This window comes from Symphalangus syndactylus, chromosome 5 (genome assembly GCF_028878055.3).
Source record: "Symphalangus syndactylus isolate Jambi chromosome 5, NHGRI_mSymSyn1-v2.1_pri, whole genome shotgun sequence".
Lineage (NCBI taxonomy): Eukaryota > Metazoa > Chordata > Mammalia > Primates > Hylobatidae > Symphalangus > Symphalangus syndactylus.
The window spans coordinates 147,404,106-147,431,906 of NC_072427.2; the positions used below are offsets into that span (position 1 = coordinate 147,404,106).

Below are 27,801 nucleotides of genomic sequence, written 5' to 3' on the forward strand. Positions count from 1 at the left end.
CTACTCTGTTCCTAGCACCTATTTCAGCACCTTGCACATAATAGATGCTTAGTAACTGTTTGTTAAATGAATAAATGCATGTGTCCTTTTCACTCTGTGTACTGCTGACAACCTCACATTGTTTATGTCCATGCATTGGTAATCTTTGTTCTGTGAACTTTTTCCTGGAAGAGTAGAGCAAGAGAAGAGAAAAAAAAAATTCCGTCTTCACATCCAATGGCCTTTGAGGAGCTGGGAAGAGAGCAATTCACACTTGATTATCTTACATCAGATAAATTAGCAGCCCCTGAATTGTTGGGCAGTCTGGCAGTGGAGCTCTCCCCGGTCTGACAGCCCCTCCAGAGGCCATGCTTCGTTTCTTGCCAGATTTGGCTTTCAGCTTCCTGTTAATTCTGGCTTTGGGCCATGCAGTCCAATTTCAAGAATATGTCTTTCTCCAATTTCTGGGCTTAGATAAGGCGCCTTCACCCCAGAAGTTCCAACCTGTGCCTTATATCTTGAAGAAAATTTTCCAGGATCGCGAGGCAGCAGCGAACACTGGGGTCTCCCGAGACTTATGCTACGTAAAGGAGCTGGGCGTCCGTGGGAATGTACTTCGCTTTCTCCCAGACCAAGGTAAGGAAATGGGAGTGTTATCCAGAAAAACATCTGGAACTGGGTGGTGTGAAGAAAGGAAAGGACAATAGGAAATGACAATCACTGATGGCCTTGTGCTGGTATTTTTCATATTTTATCTCATTTAATTCCAGCCCACCATCCTGAGAGGAAGTTAGATATTCTTATCAAGTTTCTAACAGTAAGGAAATTAGGCTCAGACAGTAGGTAACCTGTAATCTATTCAAGATCACACCGCTAGTGTGTGAGAACAAAGTCAGGATTTGAAATAAGTTTTTGTTTTCTGAATCAACTGCTTTGTGCTTCAGTTGAGATGAAAGAGGTGAGGGAGGAATCAGAGCTCAGTCTCCCACTCTTCAGCCCATGTATACACATCCTGCCGTCTTCCGTGTGGCAAGCAGCTTATGAAAATTTCGAGGTTGGTTTGCCCAGGAGTCCTGCTTCCCTTATTTGTACCTCCTGGCTACTCTTGTTGGGTGGCAAAGGTTATTCTAGATTTGTCAATAGAGAGCAATAATATATACAATTGTCATATCCTTTTAAAAGGATCTCAGTGAGTGGGATCCAATATTTCCCAAACTGACCACCCACCAAATAACTTAGGTCTTCATTAACAGTAGATCCTCCAACCCCATTCCTGCCCCTAGTTCTCCCCACCCAATTCTTATTCAAAGTCTGAAATGGGTGTTGAGAATCTGCATGTCTATACAACCTCCCGGGTGTTTCAGATGCAGAATTTAGAGCCTTGGTTAGTTTTACAGCAACTGGAGAGAAGATTTGAATATTTATTTGTCCAAGAAGCACTTATTGGATACCTATGGTGAGCCAGGAACTGTGTATGGCCTTCAGAATACAAGATAAAATTTGCCTTTTTTTTTTTTTTTTTTGAGAGTCTCACTCTGTCTCCCAGGCTGGAGTACAGTGGCACTATCTCAGCTCACTGCAACCTCCGCTTCCTGGGTTCAAGTGATTCTTCTGCCTCAGCTTCCCAAGTAGCTAGGATTACAGGCGTGTGCCACCACGCCCAGCTAATTTTTAAATTTTTTAGTAGAGACAGGGTTTCACTATATGTTGGCCAGGCTGGTCTTGAACTCCTGACTTCAGCTGATCCGTCTGCCTCAGCCTCCCAAAGTGCTGGGATTACAGGCCTGAGCCACCGCACCCAGCCCAGAATTACCTTTTAAAAATGCATATTGAGTCATACTGCTCCTCCACGTAAAATTCTCGTCTGCAAAATTCTGCAGGAGTTGACCCCTGCCGGTTCTGACCCTGCTGCTTACTTCCCCAGTCTCACCTTTTACAACCTCTCCTTGCACACTTAACTCCAAGCTCATAGTAGTCTATTCCTTCTAGAGCATGCATTCTTGTCTCATCTTCAAACGTGCTGTATCCAGGCTGCCTGAAGTACTCCCTCAGAATTTGCCTGGTCAAGTACTTCAGGCTTTTCTTCTTCTTCCTCTTCTTCTTCCTCTTTTTTTTTCCCTTGGGACAGGTCTTGCTGTGTCACCCAGGCTGGAGTGCAGTGGCACAACCTCGGCTCACTGCAGCCTCCACCTCCTGGGCTCAAGCGATCTTCCCACCTCAGCCTGCTGAGTAGAGTAGTTGTAACTACAGGCTATAGGTATGCGCAACCACGCCAGGCTGATTTTTGTATTTTTTTTTATAGAGATGAGGTCTCATCATGAGGCTGGTCTCTGACTTCTGAGCTCAGGCAATGGCCTGCCTTGACCTCCCAAAGTGCTAGGATTACAGGCATGAGCCCCCATGCCCAGACAAATTTTGTTACATTTAGAATGACACTTGAGAATGAAGAGGCGTGGTGGTGGGGTGCTTAACAGTGTTTGGGTTTGAGTTGTAATTTCTCCCTAAGCTGAATGACCTCAGAAAATACCTACTTAAGGCCGGGCGCAGTGACTCACGCCTGTAATCCCAGCACTTTGGGAGGCCGAGGCAGGCAGATCATGAGGCCAGGAGTTCGAGACCAGCCTAGCCAACATAGTAAGGCCCGTCCCCACTCCCCCCGACCCCCGTCTCTACTAAAAATAAAAAAAAATAAAAAAATAAAAATTAGCCGGGTGTGGTGGCAGGCGCCTGTAATTCCAGCTACTCGGGAGGCTGAGGCAGGAAAATCCATTGAACACCCGAGAGGCAGAGGTTGCAGTGAGCCGAGATCGCACCACTGCACTCCAGCCTGGGTGACAGAGCAAGACTCCATCTTGGGGGAAAAAAAAGAGAGAAAATACCTACTTAAGCGTGAAGTCATCCTTCCAAACAACATGATGGCATTAGGCCAAATGAGTTATTTGTGGAAAGGGAGAAATTGAAGATGCAAAAAATAAAATAGTAAAAGTATGCTGTATTGGGTCTTTTCCTAGAGGAATAGGTAAAATTTGAAAATTCAGGCAGGAAAGTTAGCTTAGAAAACAGGGAGTGCACATTTGTAACTTCAGAAGGGCATCCATGGACAAAAATCAAAGACTCACATTGTACTTCAATATGAGGAGAGGCTGGGCACAGTGGTTCATGACTGTAATCCTAGCACTTTGAGAGGTGGGAGGATCCTTTGAGCTCAGGGGTTCTTGATAAGCCTAGGCAACATAGAGAGACCCTATCTGTACAAAAACTTAAAAAAAAAAAATTGGCCGGGCGCAGTGGCTCATGCCTGTAATCCCAGCACTTTGGGAGGCCGAGGTGGGCGGATCACCTGAGGTCAGGAGTTTGAGACGAGCCTGGCCAACATGGTGAAACCCTGTCTCTACTAAAAATACAATTAGCTGGACGTGGTGTGCACCTGTAATCCCAGCTACTCCAGAGGCTGACGAAGGAGAATTGCTTGAACCCAAGAGGCAGAGGTTGCAGTGAGCTGAGATCAAGCCACTGCACTCCAGCCTGGACAACAGAACAAGACTCCGTCTCAGAAAAAAAAAAAATTAAAGCCAATCTGAATGATTGGACTTTGGCCAACAACACATGACTGTCTAGGTTGCTTTTTTTTTTTTTTTTTTGAGACGGAGTCTCACTCTGTCGCCCAGGCTGGAGTACAGTGGCGCGATCTCGGCTCGCTGCAAGCTCCACCTCCCGGGTTCACGCCATTCTCCTGCCTCAGCCTCCCAAGTAGCTGGGACTACAGGCGCCTGCCACCACGCCTGGCCAATTTTTTTTTTACATTTTTAGTAGAAACGGGGTTTCACTGTGTTAGCCAGGATGGTCTTGATCTCCTGACCTCATGATCTGCCCGCCTTGGCCTCCCAAAGTGCTGGGATTACAGGCGTGAGCCACTGCGCCCGGCCTTTTTTTTTTTTTTTTAACTGAGATGGAGTTTTGCTCTTGTTGCCCAGGCTGGAGTACAATGGTGTGATATCGGCTCACCACAACCTCCGCCTCCCAAATTCAAGTGATTCTCCTGCCTCAGCCTCCCGAGTAGCTGGGATTACAGACATGTGCCACCCTGCCCGGCTAATTTTTTTGTATTTTTAGTAGAGACAGGTTTTCTCCATGTTGGTCAGTCTGGTCTCCTGACCTCAGGTTATCTGACCGCCTTGGCCTCCCAAAGTGCTGGGATCACTGGTGTGAGCCACCATGCCTCACCCAGTCTATTGACTCTTTCTCAGAATAATAGTTTAAGTGCCTGAAGTAAAATATTTAGGTTTTCAAAAGAAACCAATTAAATATTGAAATATATTTTTAAAATTTTTCTTCAAACTTTTTTATTTTATTTTATTATGTTTTTTTAAACTTTTTTAATTTTTTATTTATTTTTTATTTTTTGAGGCGGAGTCTTGCTCTGTCCTCCAGGCTGGAGTGCAGTGGCACGATCTTGGCTCACTGCAAGCTCCGCCTCCCGGGTTCACGCCATTCTTCTGCCTCAGCCTCCGGAGTAGCTGGGACCACAGGTGCCCGCCATCACACCCGGCTAATTTTTTGTATTTTTAGTAGAGACGGGGTTTCACCATGTTAGCCAGGATGGTCTTGATCTCCTGACCTAGTGATCTGCCCACCTCGGCCTCCCAAAGTGCTGGGATTACAGGTGTGAGCTACTGTGCCTGGTGAACCTCTGGCTTTCAGGAATAGAGAAACAAACCCTCCCAAATGATAGGGCTTGGGTCCTTCCCTGCCCTTATATTGTATATGTGGATATGTGACATTTCTATCATATAGGTGGATATGAAGTAAAATACATTATTATGACTCTGACATGTCTCTTTTCCCATCTAGGTTTCTTTCTTTACCCAAAGAAAATTTCCCAAGCTTCCTCCTGCCTGCAAAAGCTCCTCTACTTTAACCTGTCTGCCATCAAAGAAAGGGAACAGTTGACACTGGCCCAGCTGGGCCTGGACTTGGGGCCCAATTCTTACTATAACCTGGGACCAGAGCTGGAACTGGCTCTGTTCCTGGTTCAGGAGCCTCATGTGTGGGGCCAGACCACCCCTAAGCCAGGTAAAATGTTTGTGTTGCGGTCAGTCCCATGGCCACAAGGTGCTGTTCACTTCAACCTGCTGGATGTAGCTAAGGATTGGAATGACAACCCCCAGAAAAACTTCGGGTTATTCCTGGAGATACTGGTCAAAGAAGATAGAGACTCTGGGGTGAATTTTCAGCCTGAAGACACCTGTGCCAGACTGAGACGCTCCCTTCATGCTTCCCTGCTGGTGGTTACCCTCAACCCTGATCAGTGCCACCCTTCTCGGAAAAGGAGAGCAGCCATCCCTGTCCCCAAGGTTTCTTGTAAGAACCTCTGCCACCGTCACCAGCTATTCATTAACTTCCGGGACCTGGGTTGGCACAAGTGGATCATTGCCCCCAAGGGGTTCATGGCAAATTACTGCCATGGAGAGTGTCCCTTCTCACTGACCATCTCTCTCAACAGCTCCAATTATGCTTTCATGCAAGCCCTGATGCATGCAGTTGACTCAGAGATCCCCCAGGCTGTGTGTATCCCCACCAAGCTGTCTCCCATTTCCATGCTCTACCAGGACAATGATGACAATGTCATTCTACGACATTATGAAGACATGGTAGTTGATGAATGTGGATGTGGGTAGGATGTCAGAAATGGGAATAGAAGGAGTGTTCTTAGGATAAATCTTCTAATAAAACTACCTATCTGGTTTATGACCACTTAGATCGGAAATGTCAATATACCTGTGTTTATAATTTGTCTTCCTGAAAAACCCACCAAAATTAACGATGCCCATACTTGCATGCGTGTGCACACACACACATCCTGGAGCCCTAATAATTGTAGTTAATTTCTGTTCTAACATACTCATTATGCATATGACAGTACGGACACTGGCATTTACTGGTGGCCGATTATGGGCAGGCATTATCCTATGTATTAGTTTACAAACATTTCACTGTTCTTTGAGGGAAGCATTGTTATTTATGCTTTATAGACAAAGAAGCTGAGGTTTAGAGAAGCTTACAAATTTTCCTAAGGTCAGCAGCTCTCCCTGGCAGATCTGATATGCTAACAGTGTTACATTAAAAAAATTTGAGGCCGGGTGCGGTGGCTCATGCCTGTAATCCCAGCACTTTGAGAGGCTGAGGCGGGCGGATCATGAGGTCAGGAGATCGAGACCAGATTGACCAACATGGTGAAACCCCGACTCTACTAAAATACAAAAAATTAGCCGGGCGTGGTGGCGTGTGCCTGTAATCCCAGCTACTTGGGAGGCTGAGGCAGGGGAATCACTTGAATCCAGGAGACGGGTTGTAGTGAGCTGAGATCGTTCCATTGCACTTCAGCCTGGCAACAGAGCAAGACTCCATCTCAGGCCGGGCGCGGTGGCTCACGCTTGTAATCCCAGCACTTTGGGAGGTCGAGGCGGGCGGATCACCAGGTCAGGGGATCGAGACCACGGTGAAACCCCGTCTCTACTAAAAATACAAAAAAATTAGCCGGGCGTGGTGGCGGGCGCCTGTAGTCCCAGCTACTCGGAGAGGCTGAGGCAGGAGAATGGCGTGAACCCGGGAGGCGGAGCTTGCAGTGAGCCGAGATCGCGCCACCGCACTCCAGCCTGGGTGACAGAGCGAGACTCCATCTCAAAAAAAAAAAAAAAAGACTCCATCTCAAAAAAAAAAAATATTAATTTTTTTAAAGGAAGCCTCGGCCTCTCAAAGTGCTGGGATTGAGGGTGTAAGCCACTACGCCTGGCCCTAGTTAGACCAGCCCCGTTCTGGTCTTTTATTGATGTTCCATATGATTCCTATAGTGCAGATCACATTGTACATATAATTTTTTTTTTTTTTTTGAGGCAGAGTCTCGCTCTGTCGTCCAGGCTGGAGTGCAGTGGCGCGATCTCAGCTCGCTGCAAGCTCCGCCTCCCGGGTTCATGCCATTCTCCTGCCTCAGCCTCCCAAGTAGCTGGGACTATAGGCACCTGCCACCATGCCCGGCTAATTTTTTGTATTTGGTAGAGACGGGATTTCACCGTGTTAGCCAGGAAGGTCTCGATCTCCTGACCTCGTGATCCGCCCACCTAGGCCTCCCAAAATGCTGGGATTACAGGTATGAACCACTGCGCCCGGCTCATCGTAGATATAATTTTATTTTATTTTATTTTATTTATTTAATTTTGAGGGCTGGGCGTGGTGGCTCACGCCTGTAATCCCAGAACTTTGGGAGGCCGAGGTGGGCAGATCACCTGAGGTCGGGAGATTGAGACCATCCTGGCTAACACGGTGAAGCCCTTCTCTACTAAAAATACAAAAAATTAGCCGGGAGTGGAGGCACAGGCCTGTAATCTCAGCCACTCAGGAGGCTGAGGCAGGAGAATTGCTTGAACCCGGGAGGCAGAGGTTGCAGTGAGCCAAGATTGTGCCATTGCACTCCAGCCTGGGCAACAAGAGTGAAACTCTGTCTCAAAAAAAAAAAAAAAAAAAAGAAATATTTTGAGACAGGGTTTCACTCTGTCACCCAGGCTGGTGTGTAGTGGCACAACCTCAGCTCTCTGCAGCCTCCGCCCCCTGGGTTCTGTCGATTATCCTGCCTCAGCCTCCCGAGTAGCTGGCATTATAGGCACAGGCCACCATGCCCGGCTAATTTTTTTGTTTGTTTGAGATGGAGTTTTGCTCTTGTCGCCCAGGCTGGAGTGCAATGGCATTGTCTCTGCTCACAGCAACCTCCGCCTCCCGGGTTCAAGCAATTCTCCTGCCTCAGCCTCCCAAGTAGCTGGGATTATAGGCATGTGCCATCACACCCAGCTAATTTTGTATTTTTAATAGAGATGAGGTTTCTCCATTTTGGTCAGGCTGGTCTTGAACTCCTGACCTCAGGTGATCTGCCCACTTTGGCCTCCCAAAGTGCTGGGATTACAGGCATGAGCCACCTCACCCGGCGCCGGGCTAATTTTTGTATTTTTAGTAGAGACAGGATTTCACCATGTTGGCCAGGCTGGTCCTGAACTCCTGACCTCAGGTGATCCACCAGCCTTGGCCTCCCAAAGTGCTTGGATTGCAGGTGTAAGCCACTGCGCCTTGCCCTAGTTAGTTAATTTAATGGCTGCAACTGTATGTGCTTGTTTAGATATACCATAATTTACTTCAGAGAATGTTTATCACTAGACATTATGAAGTTTGCAGTTTTCATGATGGAATAGGGTTGTAACTCTGTGTTCACATATCATTGTCCATTTTTAGTCCCCACCTCCTTAGAAAATTTTCAGACATGGAATTGCAGAGTCAAAAGCATAAGCTGACTCGTGTATAATTAACATAAAATCAATATTAAAACAAATACGGATAAATTTTGGGGTGAAATGCAAAATTTGCATAGATATAAGAAAACTCTAGTCTGGGCTTGGTGACTGATGCCTGTAATCCCAGCACTTTGGGAGGCCAAAGTGAGAGGATCACTTGAGGCCAGGAGTTTGAGATCAGCCTGGGCAACATAGTGAGATCCTATATCTATAAAAAATTAAGAAATTAGCTGGGTGTGGTGGCACTTGTCTATAGTCCTAGCTACTCAGGAGGCTGAGGTGAGTTATTGCTTGAACCCGGGAGATTGAGGCTGCAGTGAGCTGTGATTGTGCTACTGCCCTCCAGCCTAGGCAACAGAATAATAAACAAACAAAATTTAAAAAATAATAAAATGTAGATTATAATTTTACTATATTATAAATATATGTGAAGACCCCTGCATAACCCCCTCTATCTTTTTTCTCATCCTTCCAAAGAAACCACAAACCTGAATTTGTTGCATATCTTTTCTGTTTATTTCTTTAAAATTTTACTACATATATATATTATATATATATTTGAGACGGAGTTTCGCTCTGAATAGCAATCTATTATGTTGCCCAGGCTGGAGTGCAATGGCGCCACATCGGCTCAGCACAACCTCTGCCTCCTGGGTTCAAGTGATTCTCCTGCCTCAGCCTCCCTAGTAGCTGGAATTACAGGCATGCACCACGGTGCCCGGCAAATTTTGTATTTTTAGTAGAGATGGGGTTTCTCCATGTTGGTCAGGCTGGTCTCGAACTCCCAATCTCAGGAGGTGATCCACCAGCCTTGGCCTCCCAAAGTGCTGGGATTACAGGTGTGAGCCACCATCCCTGGCCTACTACATATATATATATATATATATATATATATATATATATATATATATATATATATATTTTCTTTTGACGGAGTCTCGCTCTGTCCCCCAGGCTGGAGTGCAGTGGCGCAATCTCGGCTCACTGCAAGCTCCGCCTCCCGGGTTCACGCCATTCTCCGGCCTCAGCCTCTGGGAGTAGCTGGGACTACTCCAGGGCGCCCAGTCCCATCGACCACCCAAGGGCTGAGGAGTTGCGAGTGCACGGCGTGGGACTGGTAGGCAGCTCCACCTGCAGCCCCTGTGCAGGATCCACTGGGTGAAGCCAGCTGGGCTCCTGAGTCTGGTGGAGATGTGGAGAACCTTTATGTCTAGCTCAGGGATTGTAAACACACCAATCAGCACCCTGTGTCTAGCTTGAGGTTCATGAGTGCACCAATCGACACTCTGTATCTGGCTGCTCTGGTGGGGCCTTGGAGAACGTTTGTGTCCATACTCTGTATCTAACTGATCTGATGGGGACGTGGAGAACCTTTATGTCTAGCTCAGGGATTGTAAACGCACCAATCAGCGCCCTGTCAAAACAGACCACTCGGCTCTACCAATCAGCAGGACGTGGGTGGGGCCAGATAAGAGAATAAAAGCAGGCTGCCCCAGCCGGCAGCGGCAGCCTGCTCGGATCCTCTTCCACGCTGTGGAAGCTTTATTCTTTTGCTCTTTGCAATAAGTCTTGCTACTACTCACTCTTTGGATCCACACTGCATTTATAAGCTGTAACACTCACTGTGAGGGTCTGCAGCTTCGCTCCTGAGTCAGCGAGACCATGAACCCACCAGGAGGAAGAACTGCGAACACATCCGAACATCAGAAGGAATGAACAACTCCAGACACGTCAGCTTAAGAGCTGTAACACTCACCGCAAGGGTCCGCGGCATCATTCTTGAAGTCAGTGAGACCAAGAACCCACCGATTCCGGACACACCAGTAGCTGGAGCTACCCTGAGGAAGCTGAGTGTAGTTTCTCATACCTGTAATTCTAGCATTTTGGGAGGCTGAGGAGGGAGGATTGCTTCAGCCTAAGAATTTGAGACCTGCTTGGGCAACATCGTGAGAGCAGTCTCTATAAAAAAAAAAATTTAGCTGAGCGTAGTGGCAAGTACCTGTATTCACAACAACTTGAGAGGCTGAGGCAGACAGGTTGCTTGAGCCCAAGAGTTCAGGATGCAGTGAGCTGTGATTGTTTCACTGCACTCTAGCCTGGGCAACAGAGACCTTATCTTCATTTAAAAAATAAATACAAAAGAAAACAAAAAACTTAAGGGATTGCAGAGAGATCTTTGCACACCTATGTTAATAGCGCCACAATTCACAATAGCCAACAGAAGCAATACAAATGTCATTGACTAATGAAAAAACAAAATGTGATATACACATATAATGAATATTCAGGCTTTAAAAAGAAACAAATCCTGTCACATGCTACAACGTGGATGAATCTTGAGGATATTAAGTGAAATAAGAGTGGCCGGGCACGGTGGCTCATGCTTGTAATCCCAGCACTTTGGGAGGCCGAGGTGGGCGGATCATGAGGTCAGGAGATCGAGACCACGGTGAAACCCCGTCTCTACTAAAAATACAAAAATTAGCTGGGCGTGGTGGCGGGCGCCTGTAGTCCCAGCTACTCGGACAGGCTGAGGCAGGAGAATGGCATGAACCCGGGAGGCGGAGCTTGCAGTGAGCTGAGATTGCGCCACTGCACTCCAGCCTGGGCGACAGAGCGAGACTCCATCTCAAAAAAAAAAAAAAGGGGCCGGGTGCAGTGGCTGCACCTGGCCAGGTTAGGTGTATTAAATGAATTTTCAACTTAATATTTTGAAATTATGGGATTATGGAGACATGGCTTCATTGTAACCTGAGGAGCATTTGTATACAGATATGATAAAGCTTGTATCTGCAATATGTGAAAAACTCTTACAACTCAGTAATGAGACAAAGAACTCAATTAAAAAATGGACAAGGCCAGGTGTGGTGACTCATGCCTGTAATCCCAGCACTTTGGGAGGCTGGGGCAGGTGGATCACCTGAGGTCAGGAGTTTGAGACCAGCCTGACCAACATGATGAAACTCCGTCTCTACTAAAAATGCAAAAATCAGCCAGGCATGGTGGCACACGCCTGTAATCCCAGCTACTTGGGAGACTGAGGCAAGAGAATCACCTGAACCCAGGAGGTGGAGGTTGCAGTGAGCCAAGATGGGGCCATTGTACTCCAACCTGGGCAACAAGAGCAAAATTCTGTCTCCAGGGTGGGTGGGAGGTGGGCGAGGTGGGGAGGGAAGACAAAAAATTTGAACAAGTTTCAGAAAAAAGATATATAAATAACTAATAAGTACATGAAAAGATGTTCATTGCATTTACTTTTAATGCAAATTAAAATCACAATGAGATACTACCACACACTCATAAGTATGACTGTAACTAACAGGGCTGACATTACTAAGTACTGATGAGGTTGTATAGCAATTGGGGCTCTCTTATACACCTGATGAAAATGTAAACTGGTAACAACGATTTGGCATTTTCTTCAGTTAAATGTAGCTGGGTGTAGTGGCTCACACCTGTAATCCCAGAACTTTGGGGAGGCCAAGGCAGGAGGATTTCTCGAACCCAGGAGTTCAAGACCAACTTGGGCAATATAGTGAGACCCTGTCCCTATAAAAAATAAAATCAATTTTTAAAGGAAGAGTTAAATGTGCATTTACCTATTTGATCCAGCAATTTCACTCTTGGGTATTTACCCAAGAGGAAAAAAAAGAGACATATGTTTACACAAAGAATTGTATACAAATGTTCAGGCCTTTTTTTTTTTTTTTTTTTTTTTTGAGATGCAGTCTAGCACCATTGCCCAGGCTGGAGTGCAGTGGCATGATCTTGGCTCACTGCAAGCTCTGCCTCCTGGGTTCACACCATTCTCCTGCCTCAGCCTCCCGAGTAGCTAGGACTACAGGCGCCCGCCACCACGCCCGGCTAATTTTTTGTACTTTCAGTACAGATGGGGTTTCACCGTGTTAGCCAGGATGGTCTCGATCTCCTGACCTCGTGATCCGCCCGCCTCGGCCTCCCAAAGTGCTAGGATTACAGGCGTGAGCCACCACGCCCGGCCTGTATACAAATGTTCACAGCAGCTTTATTCGTGAAAGCCCAAAATAGGCAATAACCCAAAGTACATCACATCGACAGAAGAATATACAAATTGTAGCATACCTATGCAATGGAATACTATTCAGCAATGAAAATTAACCACCAATACACCTAATCATGTAGACGGATTTTATAGAAAAGCTGAAGAACAGCCTGGCCAACATGGTGAAACCCCATCTCTACTAAAAATACAAAAAATTGTATAGTAAGACCCTGTCTCAAAAAACAAAAAAAAAAAAAAAAAAGGAAAAGCTGAGCAAAAGAACACACGAAAGTGTACACAATGCACGATTCCATTTGCATGAAGTTCTATAATGGTCAAAACTAAACTATAGAGACAAAAAGAGCAGTATTTGCCTGGGACTAGGAGTAGGAGGATAACAGAATTGTGGGGGCCTGGCCAGGCATGGTGGCTCACGCCTGTAATCCTAGCACTTTGGGAGGCCAAGGTGGGTGGATCACTTGAGGTCAGGAGTTCGAGACCAGCCTGGCCAACATGGTGAAACCTCATCTCTACTAAAAGTACAAAAATTAGCTGGGCGTGGTGGTGCATCTCTGTAATCCCAGCTACTTGCAAGACTGAGACATGAGAATGGCTTGAACCCGGGGGGCTGAGGCTACAATGAGCCAAGGTCAAGGCACTGCCCTCCAGCCTGGGTGATAGAGGAAGACCCTGTCTAAAAAAAAAAAAGAAAACAAAGGAACTTTTGGGGCGATGGGAATTTTAAATATCTTGACTGAAGTAGTTAAAGTGTATATATATGTTTTTGAAAATTCATAAATTTCCAGGTGCAGGACAGACTTAAACTGAATAGCTACATTTCATATTTTATTATCTTTTACCTCACTTACAAATAATTAACCACATGATAGTCTATCATATGTCATAGTTCCAAGTTTTCTTAAGCAAAACAGAACATGGATGAAGCGCTCAATAGGCATTCTAGTAGAAAACAAACCAAGTTTTGCACCCTCTTGGCTGCTGCAGGTTTACTTCCTGGGAGCATGTTCTACCATATCAGTTTCCTATTGCTGCTTCATGAAATTGCCACACACTTAATGGCATAAAACGACGCACATTGTCTTATAGTTCTGGAGGTCTGAAGTGCAAAACGGGTCTCACTGAGCTGACATCAAGGTGTCCTCAGGGTAGCATTTCTTCCGGAGGCTCTGGGGGAGAATCCATTCCTTGCCTTTTCCAGCTTCTACAGGCTTTCCTCATTCCTGGAATCGTGGCTCCCTTTGAGCCAGCAAGCAGAATTCTGCTCTCATCCTCATATCTCCATTTCGCATCCTGACTCTGACTCCTCTACCTCCCTCTTAAAAGGACCCTGTGATTAGACTGTGCCCACCTGGATAATCCAGGATTGTCTTCTCATCTCAAGATTTTAAATTAATGACAAAGACCCTTTTGGCATTTGAGTTCATATGTTTAACAGATTCCAGAGATCAGGACATGGATATCGCTGAGGGCTCTTATCCTACCTTTTTTTTTTTTTTTTTTTTTTTTGAGATGTAGTCTCACTCTGTCGCCCAGGCTGCAGTGCAATGGCGAGATCTCGGCTCACTGCAACCTCTGCCTCCTGGGTTAGAGCAATTCTCATGCCCCAGCTTCCCGAGTAGCTGGGATTACAGGTGCCTGCCACCACGCCCAGCTGACTTTTATATTTTTAGAAGAGACTGGGTTTTGCCATGTTGGCCAGGGTGGTCTTGAACTCCTGACCTCAGGTGATCCTCCCATCTCTGCCTCTCATAGTGCTGGGATTACAGGCGTGAGCCACTGCGCCTGGCCTAACCTACTTTTATTCTACAATGATTCTACTCTTGCCTAACTTAGAAAAACTTGGTCTCTGAAGGGCCTCTATTAATGATGTGGGATTTCTGCCCCTTCTTCAAAACACTGGTCTGCCCCTGTCCAAACACCTGCTTTATCTCATGGAGGCTCCAGGTTGACTTTCACAACTAAGTGGAGTCTTGTATGTAGGATTCAGGTTTCAGGTTCATGGGGCCTTGAGATTCAAAGTTCAGGGGTTCTAGATTTGAGACACTAGAGGGAGACTTAGGCCTTGAGAAAGTGACCTCAATTCTAGGAGTAGGTGCTGAGACTCGGAGGAATTTTTGGCTTGAACTTGACCCAGGGTTCGGGCAACAGAGAGCAATGGCATAGGGAAGTATGGCATTTACTTTTTCAAGGGGGGATAAAAAAGCAGAAGTGGCTGGGAGAGGTGGCTCAAGCCTGTAATCCTAGCACTTTGGGAAGCTGAGTCGGGTGGATCACCTGAGGTCAGGAGTTTGAGACAGGCCTGGCCAACATGGAGAAACCCTGTCTCTACTAAAAATATAAAAATTAGCTTGGCGTGGTGGTGGGTGCCTGTAATCCCAGCTACTCGGGAGGCTGAGGCAGGAGAATCACTTGAACCTGGGAGGCAGAGGTTGCAGTGAGCTGAGATCGCGCCATTGCACTCCAGCCTGGGTGACAAGAGCGAAACTCTATCTCAAAAAAAAAAAAAAAAAAAAAAAAAAGGCAGAAGTGAACTTGGCCACACACTTAATCTTAGATTCAAGGATGAAGAGAGCACCAAAAACCTGTACACAAATTAGCTGACTCAGAGGTCAAGGTCCTTCTCATTTTGTATCTAATAGTTCCCCTCCCCTCTCCAACAGGGATGTGGGACAAAGAGCAAATGAGAGGAAGTTGGAAGTAGGTGAATAATAGCTGAAAGCCAAGACCACAGTGTGCTCACCAGATAACATAAAAATTTTCAAGCTATAGTTACAGGTTAAGTCTCTCTTAACTTTATTCTTCCTCTCATCTCCCCATTAAAGAATGAGGCATCCTAGGCTAGGCCCGGTGGCTCACGCCTGTAATCCCAGCACTTTGGGAGGACAAGGCGGGTGGATCTCCTGAGGTCAAGAGTTCAAAAACAGCCTGACCAACATGGTGAAACCCCGTCTCTACTAAAAATACAAAAAATTAGCCGGGTGTGGTGTTGGGCGCCTGTAATCCCAGCTACTCAGGAGGCTGAGGGAATCGCTTGAACCCGGGAGGCAGAGGTTGCAGTGAGCCAAGATCGTGCCATTGCACTCCAGCCTGGGCAACAAGAGCGAAACTCTGTCTCAAAGAAAAAAAAAAAAAGAATGATGCATCCTTGATGCAGAGTAGGAGATAATGAAAAATAAATAAATAAAACAAAACAACAACAAAAAAAAGAATGATGGATCCACCTTGCCTTAATCTTTATTTAAAGAAAGAGAAAGGTTACCAAATTCACATGTCATTGAAGAAGAACTTTGGAATTTGGTAACCCCAGTGATCCACTCTACAGAATTCATGTCGTTGGCCTCATAGGCTTTCTCATGACTAAAGACGCAAATCCCCACAATAATGTCCGTCTCTCTCATCGCTTCTCGGCCTTTTGGCTAAGATCAAGTGTAATAATGTCCGTCTCAGTCGGCCCCGTTTGTACAGACAGCCTAGATTCCCATAACTGCCTGAGATGCGGGAATGAGTCATCCCGCAGGTGGCAGTGGGCACACCTGAAGAAACAAAGTCCAGGAACAATCAGCACAACTTATGACTCCAGAGGAAGAAGTCCAGAGACAGAGCACCATGACTTCTGAGAAAGGTAAAATGGATCCGGGGGCCTGGCAAGTATTCTTGAACAATGCAAGAATGGTGTGTGTGTGTGTGTGTGTGTGTGTGTGTGTGTGTGTCCTGCTGATTCTTGCATCTGTGGGGGTTTTCAAACTTTCCCATTATTGATTAATATATTAGTCTTAAATAAGATGATTTACTATTATTAAATATTTACATCTCCAAGTGACTTTAACCAAATCAGTGTTTGTTTCACCATGGTAAAAAATTAAGTAGCTGGGGGCTGTGGCTCACACCTCTAATCTCAGCACTTTGGGAGTCCAAGGAGGGTGGATCACTTGAGCCCCAGGGTTCGAGACCAGCTTGGCCAACATGGTGAAACCCTATATGTACTAAAAATACAAAAATTAGCCAGGCATGGTGGCACATGACTGTAGTCCTAGCTATTTGGGAGGCTGAGGCAGGAGGATCGCTTGAACACAAGAGGAGGAGGTTGCAGTGAGCTGAGATCGCACCATTGCACTTCAGCCTGGGCAACAGAGCAAGACTCTGTCTCACAAAAATAAAAAAAAGTTAAGTAGAAGTACAACTGTTTAAATAACAGTTTAAGGTAACAACAGACGTGATAACATGAGAACAATGTGCTAATTGATAAATGAATTGACAATAACTAATTGATAAATTAGTGCACAGTAAGTGTTAGAAAAATGCATGGGTGAGGAAGAACACTTCAGGCTGAAGGAAATAATTTCAGCTTAGGTAGGATTTGAGCCGGATTCTAAGAGAAGTGTAGACCTAAAAAAATTTTTATTTTATTTTATTTTTAGAGACTAGGGGGTGGATTCACTACTTTGCCCAGGCTGGTCTGGAACTCCTGGGCTCAAGCAATTCTCCACCCTTGGTCTCTCAAAGTACTAGGAATGCAGGCATGAGCCACCATGCCTGACTAAAATTTTTTTTTTTTTTTTTAAGACTCGCCCTGTTGCCTAGGCTGGAGTACAGTGGTGGGATCACTGCTCACTGCTGTCTTGACCTCCTGGGCTCCAGTGATCCTCCCCCCTCAGCCACTCAAGTAGCCACAGGTGTGTGCTAACACCCTGCTAATTTTTTTTTTTTTTTTTTTTGAGACGGAGTCTCTCTCTGTCGCCCAGGCTGGAGTGCAGTGGCGCGATCTCGGCTCACTGCAAGCTCCGCCTCCCAGGTTCACGCCATTCTCCTGCCTCAGCCTCTCCGAGTAGCTGGGACTACAGGCGCCCGCCACCACGCCCGGCTAATTTTTTGTATTTTTAATAGAGACGGGGTTTCACCGTGGTCTCGATCTCCTGACCTCATGATCCGCCCGCCTCGGCCTCCCAAAGTGCTGGGATTACAAGCGTGAGTCACCGCGCCCGGCCTTACACCCTGCTAATTTTACATTTTGTAGGAATGGGGTCTCACTATGTTGCCCAGGCTGGTCTCAAACTTCTGGCTTCAAGAAATCCTCCTGCCTTGGCCTCTCAAAAAGCTGGGATTATAGGTGTGAGCCACTGCACTCAATATATATATATATAATCAAAGCCCCACCAATGCTACCTCCTTTTCTATTTTCCAAACTACTCCACCCCCAAGGTCTGCACCACTCCCTGTGAGGCCCTTCAAAGCTGTCCATTCCAGTGTCTACATTAGGCTTCTCTACCCACCGTGTCATAACATTTCCTGTATTTCCATTTCTTTCTTTCTTTTTTTTTTTTAAGGAGTCTTGCTCTGTCACCCAGGCTAGAGGTCAGCGGTGTGATCTCGGCTCACTGCAACCTCCGCCTCCTGGATTCAAGCAATTCTCCTGCCTCAGCCCCCCGAGTAGCTGGGATTACAGGTGCCCACCTCCACGCCCGGCTAATTTTTGTATTTTTAGTAGAGACGGGTTTTCACCATGTTGGCTGGTCTCAAACTCCTGCCCTTGTGATCCACCTGCCTCGGCCTCCCACAGTGCTGGGATTACAGGCCTGAGCCACCATGCCCGGCCCTGTATTTCCATTTCATACCACAGAGACTGAATGATCATCTGAGCTACTTGGCACCTTGCAGTGTTTTCCTAGTGATAAGCCCAATGCTAAAGTTAGTTCTTCCACATGTATGCAAACTGTTTCATGCTTGTGGGATCCAAATTACATGAAGTACTCGAACTTAACTTTCTGATTTACGGCCGGGCGCGGTGGCTCACGCTTGTAATCCCAGCACTTTGGGAGGCCGAGGCGGGCGGATCACAAGGTCAGGAGATCGAGACCACGGTGAAACTCCGTCTCTACTAAAAATACAAAAAATTAGCCGGGCGTGGTGGCGGGCGCCTGTAGTCCCAGCTACTCGGAGAGGCTGAGGCAGGAGAATGGCGCGAACCCGGGAGGCGGAGCTTGCAGTGAGCCGAGATTGCGCCACTGCACTCCAGCCTGGGCGACAGAGCGAGACTCTGTCTCAAAAAAAAAAAAAAAAAGTTTCTGATTTAGTGTATAGACAACAAGTGGTATTCAACTGACATCCTTTGTCTTTTTTCTCCAGTTCTGTTTTTTAATGCGAGCCAATTTTTCTTCAAATTATTTTTCTACTTATTTATACATAAATACTTGAAGTCGAACATACTATATTAGTTTACTGTCAGCTTTGTTCTTCATAATTTAACTCCTTAAAAAACAGGATTTTAAATTGTTGATTTGGTAAAATTAATTCTCTAGGGCTTACTCTTTTACTAGGAGACCATCTGGTACAGTGAAAAGAACTTTGGCATCAGGCTGGGCGTGGTGGCTCATGCCTGTAATACCAGCACTTTGGGAGGCCGAGGTGTGGGGATCACTTGAACCCAGGAGTTCAAGACCAACCTGGGTAACATGGTGCAACCCCATCTCTACAAAAATTATCTGGGCGCAGTGGCGTGCGCCTGTAGTCCCAGCTACCTGGGAGGCTTGAGATCGGGAGGCAGAGGTTGCAGTAAGCCAAGTTCGCGCCATTGCACTACAGCCTGGGTGACGGGAGTGAAACATTGTCTCAAAAAAAGAAAAAAAAAGCCATCAGATATGTTGATAGAACTACTATTTCTTTTTTTTTTTTTGAGACGGAGTTTCACTATTGTTACCCAGGTTGGAGGGCAATGGCATGATCTTGGCTCACTGCAATCTCTGCCTCCCGGTTTCAAGAAATTCTCCTGCCTCAGCCTCCCAAGTAGCTGGGATTACAGGCGTCTGCCACCACGCCCAGCTAATTTTTGTATTTTTAGTAGAGATGGGGTTTCATCATGTTGGTCAGGCTGGTCTCGAATTCCTGATCTCAGGTGATCCACCTGCCTCGGCCTCCCAAAGTGCTGGGATTACAGGCATGAACCACCGTGCCTGGCTGACAAAAATATTTTAATGGTTAAATGTTTTTTGAAGTGTATAAAGATGCTACTGCTATTGGATTTCATCATAAGATCTAAGGCATAAGCAAAAAAGATAAAGGTTAAATAAGGAAAAAAAATAAAGAAGGAGACAAGGCCTGGTGACTCACACCTGTAATCCCAGCACTCTGGGAAGCCAAGGTGGGAGAATCTGTTGAGGCCAGGAGGTCACAACTAGCCTGAGGAACATAATGAGACCCCTGTCTCTACAAAAATAAAAATAAAAGTAAAAATAAAAATAAATTAGCCAGGCAAGGTGTTGTGCCTGCAGTCCTAGCTACTCTGGAAGCTAAGGTGGGAGGATCACTGGAGCCCAGGAGTTCAAGGCTACAGTGAGCCATGATTGTACCACACACTCCCACCTGGGTGACAGAGTGGGACACCATCTCTATTTAAAAAAAGAAAGAAAGAAAGACAGGCCGGGCGCGGTGGCTCACGCTTGTAATCCCAGCACTTTGGGAGGCCGAGGTGGGCGGATCACGAGGTCAGGAGATCGAGACCACGGTGAAACCCCGTCTCTACCAAAAATACAAAAAATTAGCCGGGCGTGGTGGCAGGCGCCTGTAGTCCCAGCTACTCGGAGAGGCTGAGGCAGGAGAATGGCGTGAACCCGGGAGGCGGAGCTTGCAGTGAGCCGAGATAGCGCCACTGCACTCCAGCCTGGGTGACAGAGCAAGACTCCGTCTCAAAAAAAAAAAAAAAAAAAAAGAAAGACAAAGAAAGAAATAAGGAAGGAATAAATGAAGGAAGGAAAGAAAAAAAAGAAAGAAAGAATAAGAAGGAAGGAAGGAAGGAAAGAAAAACGAAAGAAAGAGAAGAAAGAAGAAAAAGAAGGAAGGGGAAAATATGTTTGTAGTGGATAGTAGTGAAGTTCATGTAATCATTTATTCAGTAATTTATTCAAATCTATTGCTAACTAACAAGTTTCAGGCAGTGTGATAGGGTCTGGAACAAAATGTACAAAATCCATATCTCACATAATTTACAATTCAGTGTTACTACAGGTGTGTAAACAGGCAATCATGATATAGAATGATAATGACTATGATGAAGGAAGTACAGGATACTATGAGGTCACATAGAAATTACACCTAGGAGCCTTTATTTTATTATTTAAATTTAAATTTATTTTTATTTTTAATTATTTATTTTTTTGAGACAGAGTCTTGCTCTGTCGCCCAGGCTGGAGTGCAGTGGCGCTATCTCGGCTCACTGCGAGCTCCACCTCCCGGGTTCATGCCATTCTCCTGCCTCAGCCTCCCGAGTAGCTGGGATTACAGGCATGAGCCACCACGCCCAGCTAATTTTTTTCCTTGTATTTTTAGTAGAGACGGGGTTTCTCCATGTTGGTCAGGCTAGTCTCAAACTTCCGACCTCAGATGATCTGCCCACCTCGGCCTCCCAAAGTGCTGGGATTACAGGCGTGAGCCACCACGCCTGGTCTATTTTTAATTTTTATTTTTGAGACAGAGTTTTGCTCTTTTGCCCAGGCTGGAATGCAATGGTGAGATCTTGGCTCACTGCAACCTCCTCTCCCTGGGTTCAAGTGATTCTCCTGCCTCAGCCACCCGAGTAGCTGGGATTATGGGTGCCTGCGACCACACCTGGCTAATTTTTGTATTTTTAGTAGAGACAGGGTTTTGCCATGGTGGGCAGGCTGGTCTTGAACTCTTGACCTCAGGTGATCCACCTGCCTCGGCCTCCCAAAGTGCTAGAATTACAGGCGTGAGCCACCGCGCCCGGCCTCTAAGAGCCTTTAAGAGGTGACTTTCCCATTGTGCTTAATCATTTTTGTTGAAGCCTTAAGGCAGACAACCTTGTTTGGGATTGGGCATCTGGGAGAAGAGATTTTGGCAGAGCCCTTAAAAATCTTGCTTTTCTTGGGTACAATGAGCTGGTCCAATACAATTAATCCATGAGAGAATCTTCAAATTCCATTTTCTGAGATGATTTGCAGGTTTGGAATAATAGAGCACTTTTTCTTAGCAACTCATTTGATATTTGAGTGTTATTTGACATAATCATATCTTGGTCAACAGGTCCTTCAACGGGTGACCCCACTCTGAGGTAAGAATAACACTATCACAGTGCCCATTTAATTCGATCAAGAATCAATGGGTATTTAAGAGCTGTGCATGGTGGCACATGTGCCTGTAGTCCCAGCTACTCAGGAGGCTGAGGCAGAAGTGGGAGGATCGCTTGAGCCAAGGAGGTCAAGGCTGCAGTGAGCTATGATTGCACCACTGCACTGCAGCCAGGATAACAGACTGAGACCCTGTCTCAAAAAAAAAAAAAAAAAAAGGAACTGTGGATATAGCTTTCTTTATTGTTCCTTTTCTCTTTCCCCATTTTCCATTCTTTCTTTCATTTTTGCCTTTTCCAATTTCATTTTCTATGGTTATTGTTTTTTATATCTTCGCTCTTATGTCTTTTGATCTCTTTAAATAAATGATTTTCTAGCTTGCTTATCTGTTATTGTCTTACGATTTCTCTTCTTTTTTAAAATCGCATGTTTTATAGCCATTAGTGAAATACCTGGGAAACTCATTTGTCACTTTAACTTTATACTGTCTGCTCATTTTTCAGACACATGACACGGAAGTAACGTCAAGGAATATATTCTCATGATAAGTGGATTGATCTATGTAATAAATGAATGTGATACTTTAGGGATGAGTGGGAACTATTAGTGAGAGGTGACAGCATGTTGGCAGTCCTCACAGCCCTCACTCGCTCTCGGCGCCTCCTCTGCCTGGGCTCCCACTTTGGCGGCACTTGGGGAGCCCTTCAGCCCACCGATGCACTGTGGGAGCCACTTTCTGGGCTGGCCAAGGCGGGAGCCGGCTCCCTCGGCTTGCGGGGAGGTGTGGTGGGAGAGGCGCCAGCGGGAACCGGGGCTGCGCGCAGTGCTTGCGGGCAAGCTGGACTTCCGGGTGGGCGTGGGCTTGGCGGGCCCCGGGCAATGAGGGACTTAGCACCTCGGCCAGGGGCTGTGGAGGGTGTACTGGGTCCCCCAGCAGTGCTGACCCACTGGCACTGCGCTCGATTTCTCACCGGGCCTTAGCTGCCTTCCCACGGGGCAGGGCTCGGTACCTGCAGCCCGCCATGCCTGAGCCTCCCACCCCCTCCATGGGCTCCTGTGCGGCCCCAGCCTCCCGGACGAGCTCCACCCCCTGCTCCACCGCGTCCAGTCCCATTGACCACCCAAGGGCTGACGAGTGCGAGCGCACGGTGCGGGACTGGTAGGCAGCTCCACCTGCAGCCCCTGTGCAGGATCCACTGGGTGAAGCCAGCTGGGCTCCCCAGTCTGGTGGAGATGTGGAGAACCTTTATGTCTAGCTCAGGGATTATAAATACACCAATCAGCACCCTGTGTCTAGCTCAGGGTTTGTGAGTGCACCAATCGACACTCTGTGTCTAGCTGCTCTGGTGGGGCCTTGCAGAGCTTTTGTGTCCACACTCTGTATCTAACTGATCTGATGGGGATGTGGAGAGCTTTTATGTCTAGCTCAGGGATAGTAAACGCACCAATCAGCACCCTGTCAGAACAGACCACTTGGCTCTACCAATCAGCAGGACGTGGGTGGGGCCAGATAAGAGAATAAAAGCAGGCTGCCCGAGCCAACAGCGGCAACTCGCTCGGGTCTCCTTCTACGTGGTGGAGCCTTTGTTCTTCTCCTCTTTGCAATAAATTTTGCTACTGCTGACTCTTTGGGTCCACACTGCTTTTATGAGCTGTAACACTCACCACGAAGCTCTGCAGCTTCACTCCTGAGCCTGCAGTACCATGAACCCACCAGAAGGAGGAAACTCTGAACACATCTGAACGTCAGAAGGAACAAACTCAAGACGTACCTTAAGAGTTACCTTAAGAGCTGTAACTCATCGTGAGGGTGTGCAGCTTCATTCTTGAAGTCAGTGAGACCAAGAGCCCACCAATTCCGGACACATTAGGATGTAATAAACTTGTGACTTAAATCATATTGCAAATAAGAGTCTGCAGCTCAATTCTGAGTTTCCCTTGACTCAACGGCTTTTGTGACAGTGTTACATCTAAAGATACAACTGAGAGCAATTAGAATTTCTTTCTTATAGAAGTTAGTATATAGAATCCTAATGTGGAAGAATGTTGAGGCTAAATTGCTGTTTTGTCTTTTCTTGACAATACAATCTTGTTGGCAATTTGAGGCTTCAATACTTCAGAAAATCTGGCTAGAGTCCGTTGAATAGAAAAGATAAGGATTGGAATATGGCACTTATAGGTGTGAAATAGAAAAATTAGAATATAGTTAGGCATGGTGGGGCACACACCTGTAGTCTCAGCTACTCAGGAGGCTGAGGCAGGAGAGTAGCTTGAATCCAGGAGGGGAGACCAGCCTGGGCAGCTCAGAGAGACCCTGTCCCAAAAAAAAAGGGTTAGAATATAATGAAGGAAACTTTAAAAGAGAAACAAAGACACACTTATGACTAAAATAATGGTATTAGAGAGTGGTCACCAAATAATGTGACTGGGGGAAAAAACCTGTGCGCTATGTTTGTGAGAAAAAAAAAAATCTGATAATTCAAACAGACCCTTCAGATAACTTTGAGACATATACTAGAAAAAGAAGTTTCCTGAGAGGTTATGTCTCAGATCAGCCTGATAGAAGAGGGGAGCAGAGGCTGGGCGTGGTGTCTCACGCATGTAATAGCACTTTGGGAGGCTGAGGTGGGCGAATCACAAGGTCAGCAGTTCGAGACCAGCCTGGCCAACATGGTGAAGTCCCGTCTCTACTAAAAATACAAAAAATTAGCTGGACATGGTGGCGGGAGCCTGTAATCCCAGCTACTCAGGAAGCTGAGGCAGAAAAATTGCTTGAACCTGGGATGCAGAGGTTGTGGTGAGCTGAGATTGCACCACTGCACTCCAGTCTCTGGGCAACAGTGTGAGACTCCATCTTAAAAAAAAAAAGAAGAGGGGAGCAGGAAAAGATTTCTAAGATCTCTCTAAATATGGCATGACAGCGTGGGCTGCTTTTTGTGTTTCAGGAGAAGAATCGAACCCTGGGAGTTTGACGTCTTCTATGACCCCAGAGAACTTCGTAAAGAGGCCTGTCTGCTCTACGAAATCAAGTGGGGCATGAGCCGGAAGATCTGGCGAAGCTCAGGCAAAAACACCACCAATCACGTGGAAGTTAATTTTATAAAAAAATTTACATCAGAAAGACGTTTTCACTCATCTATCAGCTGCTCCATCACTTGGTTCTTATCCTGGAGTCCCTGCTGGGAATGCTCCCAGGCTATTAGAGAGTTTTTGAGTCAGCACCCTGGTGTCACTCTAGTGATCTATGTAGCACGGCTTTTTTGGCACATGGATCAACAAAATCGGCAAGGTCTCAGGGACCTCGTTAACAGTGGAGTAACTATTCAGATTATGAGAGCATCAGGTAAAAACAGTAAACAAAGAAACTTCATTGTTTACAAGAGACTGTGGTGATAGTAGCTGTTTTTAGGCCAGAAGATTGGTTAGCCCAGGCTGGAAGTCTCAGAAGTAAAAGTCCAAAATTTTTATATTTTGATTTTTAAATTTTTTTGGGGGATGGGGTCTCACTTTGTTGCCCAGGCTGATCTTGAACTCCTGGCTTCAAGTGATCCTCCTGCCTTGGCCTCCCAAAGTTCTGGGATTACAGGCATGAGCCACCATGTGTAGCCAGGAGTTTTATTTTTGTAACTTTCCTTGTCATGAATTTCAGACCTAGTCCTTTATTTTGCTCTGTCCCCCAGGCTGGAGTGCAGTGGCGCAATCTCGGCTCATTGCAAGCTCCGCTGCCTGGGTTCACACCATTCTCCTGCCTCAGCCTCCCAAGTAGCTGGGACTACAGGCGCCCGCCACCACGCCTGGCTAATATTTTGTATTTTTAGTAGAGACGGGGTTTCACTGTGTTACTCAGGATGGTCTTGATCTCCTGATCTGTGATCCACCCGCCTTGGCCTCCCAAAGTGCTGGGATTACAGGCGTGAGCCACCGCGCCCGGCCAACAACTCTTTTCTCTAGTCTTGCCTCTCAGCCATCTTTAAATGAACTGCTTTATTCTTTTTAGGGAGTCTAATGTCCAGCAGCAACTAGACCAGAGGCTAGAGGCTTTCTATACGGGAAGCTAGGTTGGGGATCTTCTTAAGTAATTTACCATTGTGCTTGTTGAATGAGCCAAGATTTGTGTTTCCTTAGAGTATTATCACTGCTGGAGGAATTTTGTCAACTACCCACCTGGGGATGAAGCTCACTGGCCACGATACCCACCTCTGTGGATGATGTTGTACGCACTGGAGCTGCACTGCATAATTCTAGTAAGTTACTTTAGGGACACAAATGCTGATACAAAAAGAAGCATCCTTCTTCAAAGTTCTTTCCTGAGAATTTTGACTCACATCTTGTTTTTGACATTTATATTGAAATTTAGTTATTTAACTAGCCAGCTCCTCTTAAGAAAATCTCAGAGCCAGGTATGGTAGTGCACACCTGTAGTCCCAGCTACGCAGGAAGCTTGAGTCTAGGAGTTGCAAGCTGCAGTGAGCTATGATCACGCCAATACGCTCCAGCCTGCGTGGTATAACAAGACCCTGTTTCGGCCGGGCACGGTGGCTCACGCCTGTAATCCAGCACTTTGGGAGGCTGAGGCGGGCAGATCACGAGGTCAGGAGATCAAGACCATCCTGGCTAACACGGTGAAACCCCGTCTCTACTAAATACACAAAAAATTAGCCCAGCATGGTGGCGGGCACCTGTAGTCTCAGCCACTTGGGAGGCTGAGGCAGGAGAATGGTGTGAACCCGGGAGGCGGAGCTTGCAGTGAGCCAAGATCGTGCCACTGGACTCCATCCTGGGCGAAAGAGCGAGACTCCATCTCAAACAACAACAACAACAAAAAACACAAGACCCTGTTTCTAAAAAACAGCCGGGTACAGTGGCTCATGCCTGTAATCCAAGCACTTTGGGAGGCCAAGATGGGAGGATTGCTTGAGACCGAGAGGATTGCTTGAGACCAGGAGTCTGAGACCAGCCTGGCCAACGTAGTGAGACCCCCTCTCGAAAAAAAAGAAAATTGTGTATCAGACAAATTAACAAACAAGCAAACAAACAACATCTAAGCCTAAGAACAAGAAGTACGTTTGTGGGAGGTAAGTGGGAGAAGGGAATTTGGGTAAACCGATCTAAGATATGGGTGGTCCCCGTATTAGTTACATTTTATCATTTTTATTCTTATTTTATTATTATTATCTTTCAAGCCACAGGGTCTCGCTGTGTTGCCTAGGCTGGGGTGTAGTGGCTGTTCGTAGGCACCATCGCAGCACACCACAGCCTCAAACTCCGAATTCCTAGCCTCAAGCAATCCCCTGACCTCAGCCTCCTGGGTAGCTAGAACTACAGGCATGTGTCATCATGTCTAGCTTTATCATTATTATTGTTCTTGTTACTACAACATATATTGGCTCTACGGTATTTCAGATATTCTCTTTTCCCTTATTAGCGTGTGTAATCTTATTGAAGAGAATGTACGTGTTCCATTGGATTCTCTTGAAAGTAGTTCAGGCTGGGTGCAGTGGCTCATGCTTGTAATCCTAGCACTTTGGGAGGCAGAGGGGAGTGGATGGCTTGAGCCCAGAAGTTGGAGACCAGCCTGGGCAACATGGCGAAACCACATCTCAACAAAAACACACAAAAAATTAGCTAGGTGTGGTGGTGTGTGCCTGTAGTCCCAGCTACTTGGGAGGCTGAGGTGGGAGAATTGTTTGAGCCTAGGAGGTTGAGGCTGCAGTGAGCTGTGATTGCACCACTGCACTCCAGCCTGGGTGAATGCAGTGAGTCCAGAACAAGACCCTGTCTGGGGGAAAAAAAAAAAGAAATAGTTAAATCGTCTTCCAATTGACACTTTAAAATGTTTGTGGAGATAATAGTATTAATTAAAATATTTATCCTAAGGATTAAATATAATCCTTTTTATTCCAGAGTCTTCCACCCTGTTTAAAGATTTCAAGAAGATGGCAAAATCATCTTACATTTTTCAGACTTCATCTTCAAAACTGCCATTACCAAAGGATTCCACCACACATCCTTTTAGCTACAGGGCTGATACATCCGTCTGTAACTTGGAGATGAATAGAATGATTCCATGTGTGTACTGATTCAAGAACAAGCAATGATGACCCACTAAAGAGTGAATGCCATTTAGAATCTAGAAATGTTCACAAGGTACCCCAAAACTCTGTAGCTTAAACCAACAATAAACATGTATTACCTCTCACAGTTTCTGTGGGTAAGGAATTTAGAAGCAGCTTCTCTGTGTGTTCCTGTCTCAGGTCCCCCACGAGGTTGCAGTCAAGATGGCAGCCAGCGCTGCAGTCATTTGAGGGCTTGACTGAGGCTGGAGAATGTGCTTGCCAGGTGGCAGGCTCAGATGGCTGGAAGTTTG

The 27,801-nt window shown here is 46.2% G+C and overlaps 2 protein-coding genes across 3 annotated transcripts; both read left to right on the forward strand.

Annotated features, from left to right (window-relative positions):
- Positions 1 to 300: 300 nt before the first annotated feature.
- GDF3 (growth differentiation factor 3) lies at positions 301 to 5,752 on the forward strand. The gene is made up of 2 exons (XM_055280791.1): positions 301 to 615; positions 4,831 to 5,752. The coding sequence occupies exons 1-2, from the start codon at positions 348 to 350 to the stop codon at positions 5,655 to 5,657; spliced, it is 1,095 nt and encodes a 364-aa protein (XP_055136766.1). The 5' UTR covers positions 301 to 347; the 3' UTR covers positions 5,658 to 5,752.
- APOBEC1 (apolipoprotein B mRNA editing enzyme catalytic subunit 1) lies at positions 4,084 to 27,631 on the forward strand. 2 transcript variants are annotated; one of them, XM_055280792.1, is made up of 6 exons: positions 4,084 to 4,101; positions 15,958 to 15,979; positions 21,391 to 21,418; positions 24,380 to 24,777; positions 25,560 to 25,678; positions 27,339 to 27,631. In XM_055280792.1, exons 2-6 carry the CDS (start codon positions 15,964 to 15,966, stop codon positions 27,486 to 27,488), a joined length of 711 nt encoding a protein of 236 aa, XP_055136767.1. In that variant the 5' UTR covers positions 4,084 to 4,101; positions 15,958 to 15,963; the 3' UTR covers positions 27,489 to 27,631. The 2 variants fall into 2 exon arrangements, with proteins under 2 accessions (XP_055136767.1, XP_055136768.1); XM_055280793.1 differs by lacking the exon at positions 4,084 to 4,101 and having other exon boundaries at positions 15,928 to 15,979.
- The last annotated feature ends 170 nt before the right edge of the window (positions 27,632 to 27,801 follow it).

Bases quoted from the DNA above. Each gene is read 5' to 3' on its own strand.
- GDF3 (XM_055280791.1), top strand. From the start codon at position 348: ATGCTTCGTTTCTTGCCAGATTTGGCTTTCAGCTTCCTGTTAATTCTG. The intron at 616-4,830 runs GTAAGGAAATGG...TTTCCCATCTAG, and splicing joins TCGCTTTCTCCCAGACCAAG to GTTTCTTTCTTTACCCAAAG.
- APOBEC1 (XM_055280793.1), top strand. From the start codon at position 15,928: ATGACTCCAGAGGAAGAAGTCCAGAGACAGAGCACCATGACTTCTGAG. The intron at 15,980-21,390 runs GTAAAATGGATC...CTTGGTCAACAG, and splicing joins CACCATGACTTCTGAGAAAG to GTCCTTCAACGGGTGACCCC. The intron at 21,419-24,379 runs GTAAGAATAACA...TTTGTGTTTCAG, and splicing joins ACGGGTGACCCCACTCTGAG to GAGAAGAATCGAACCCTGGG.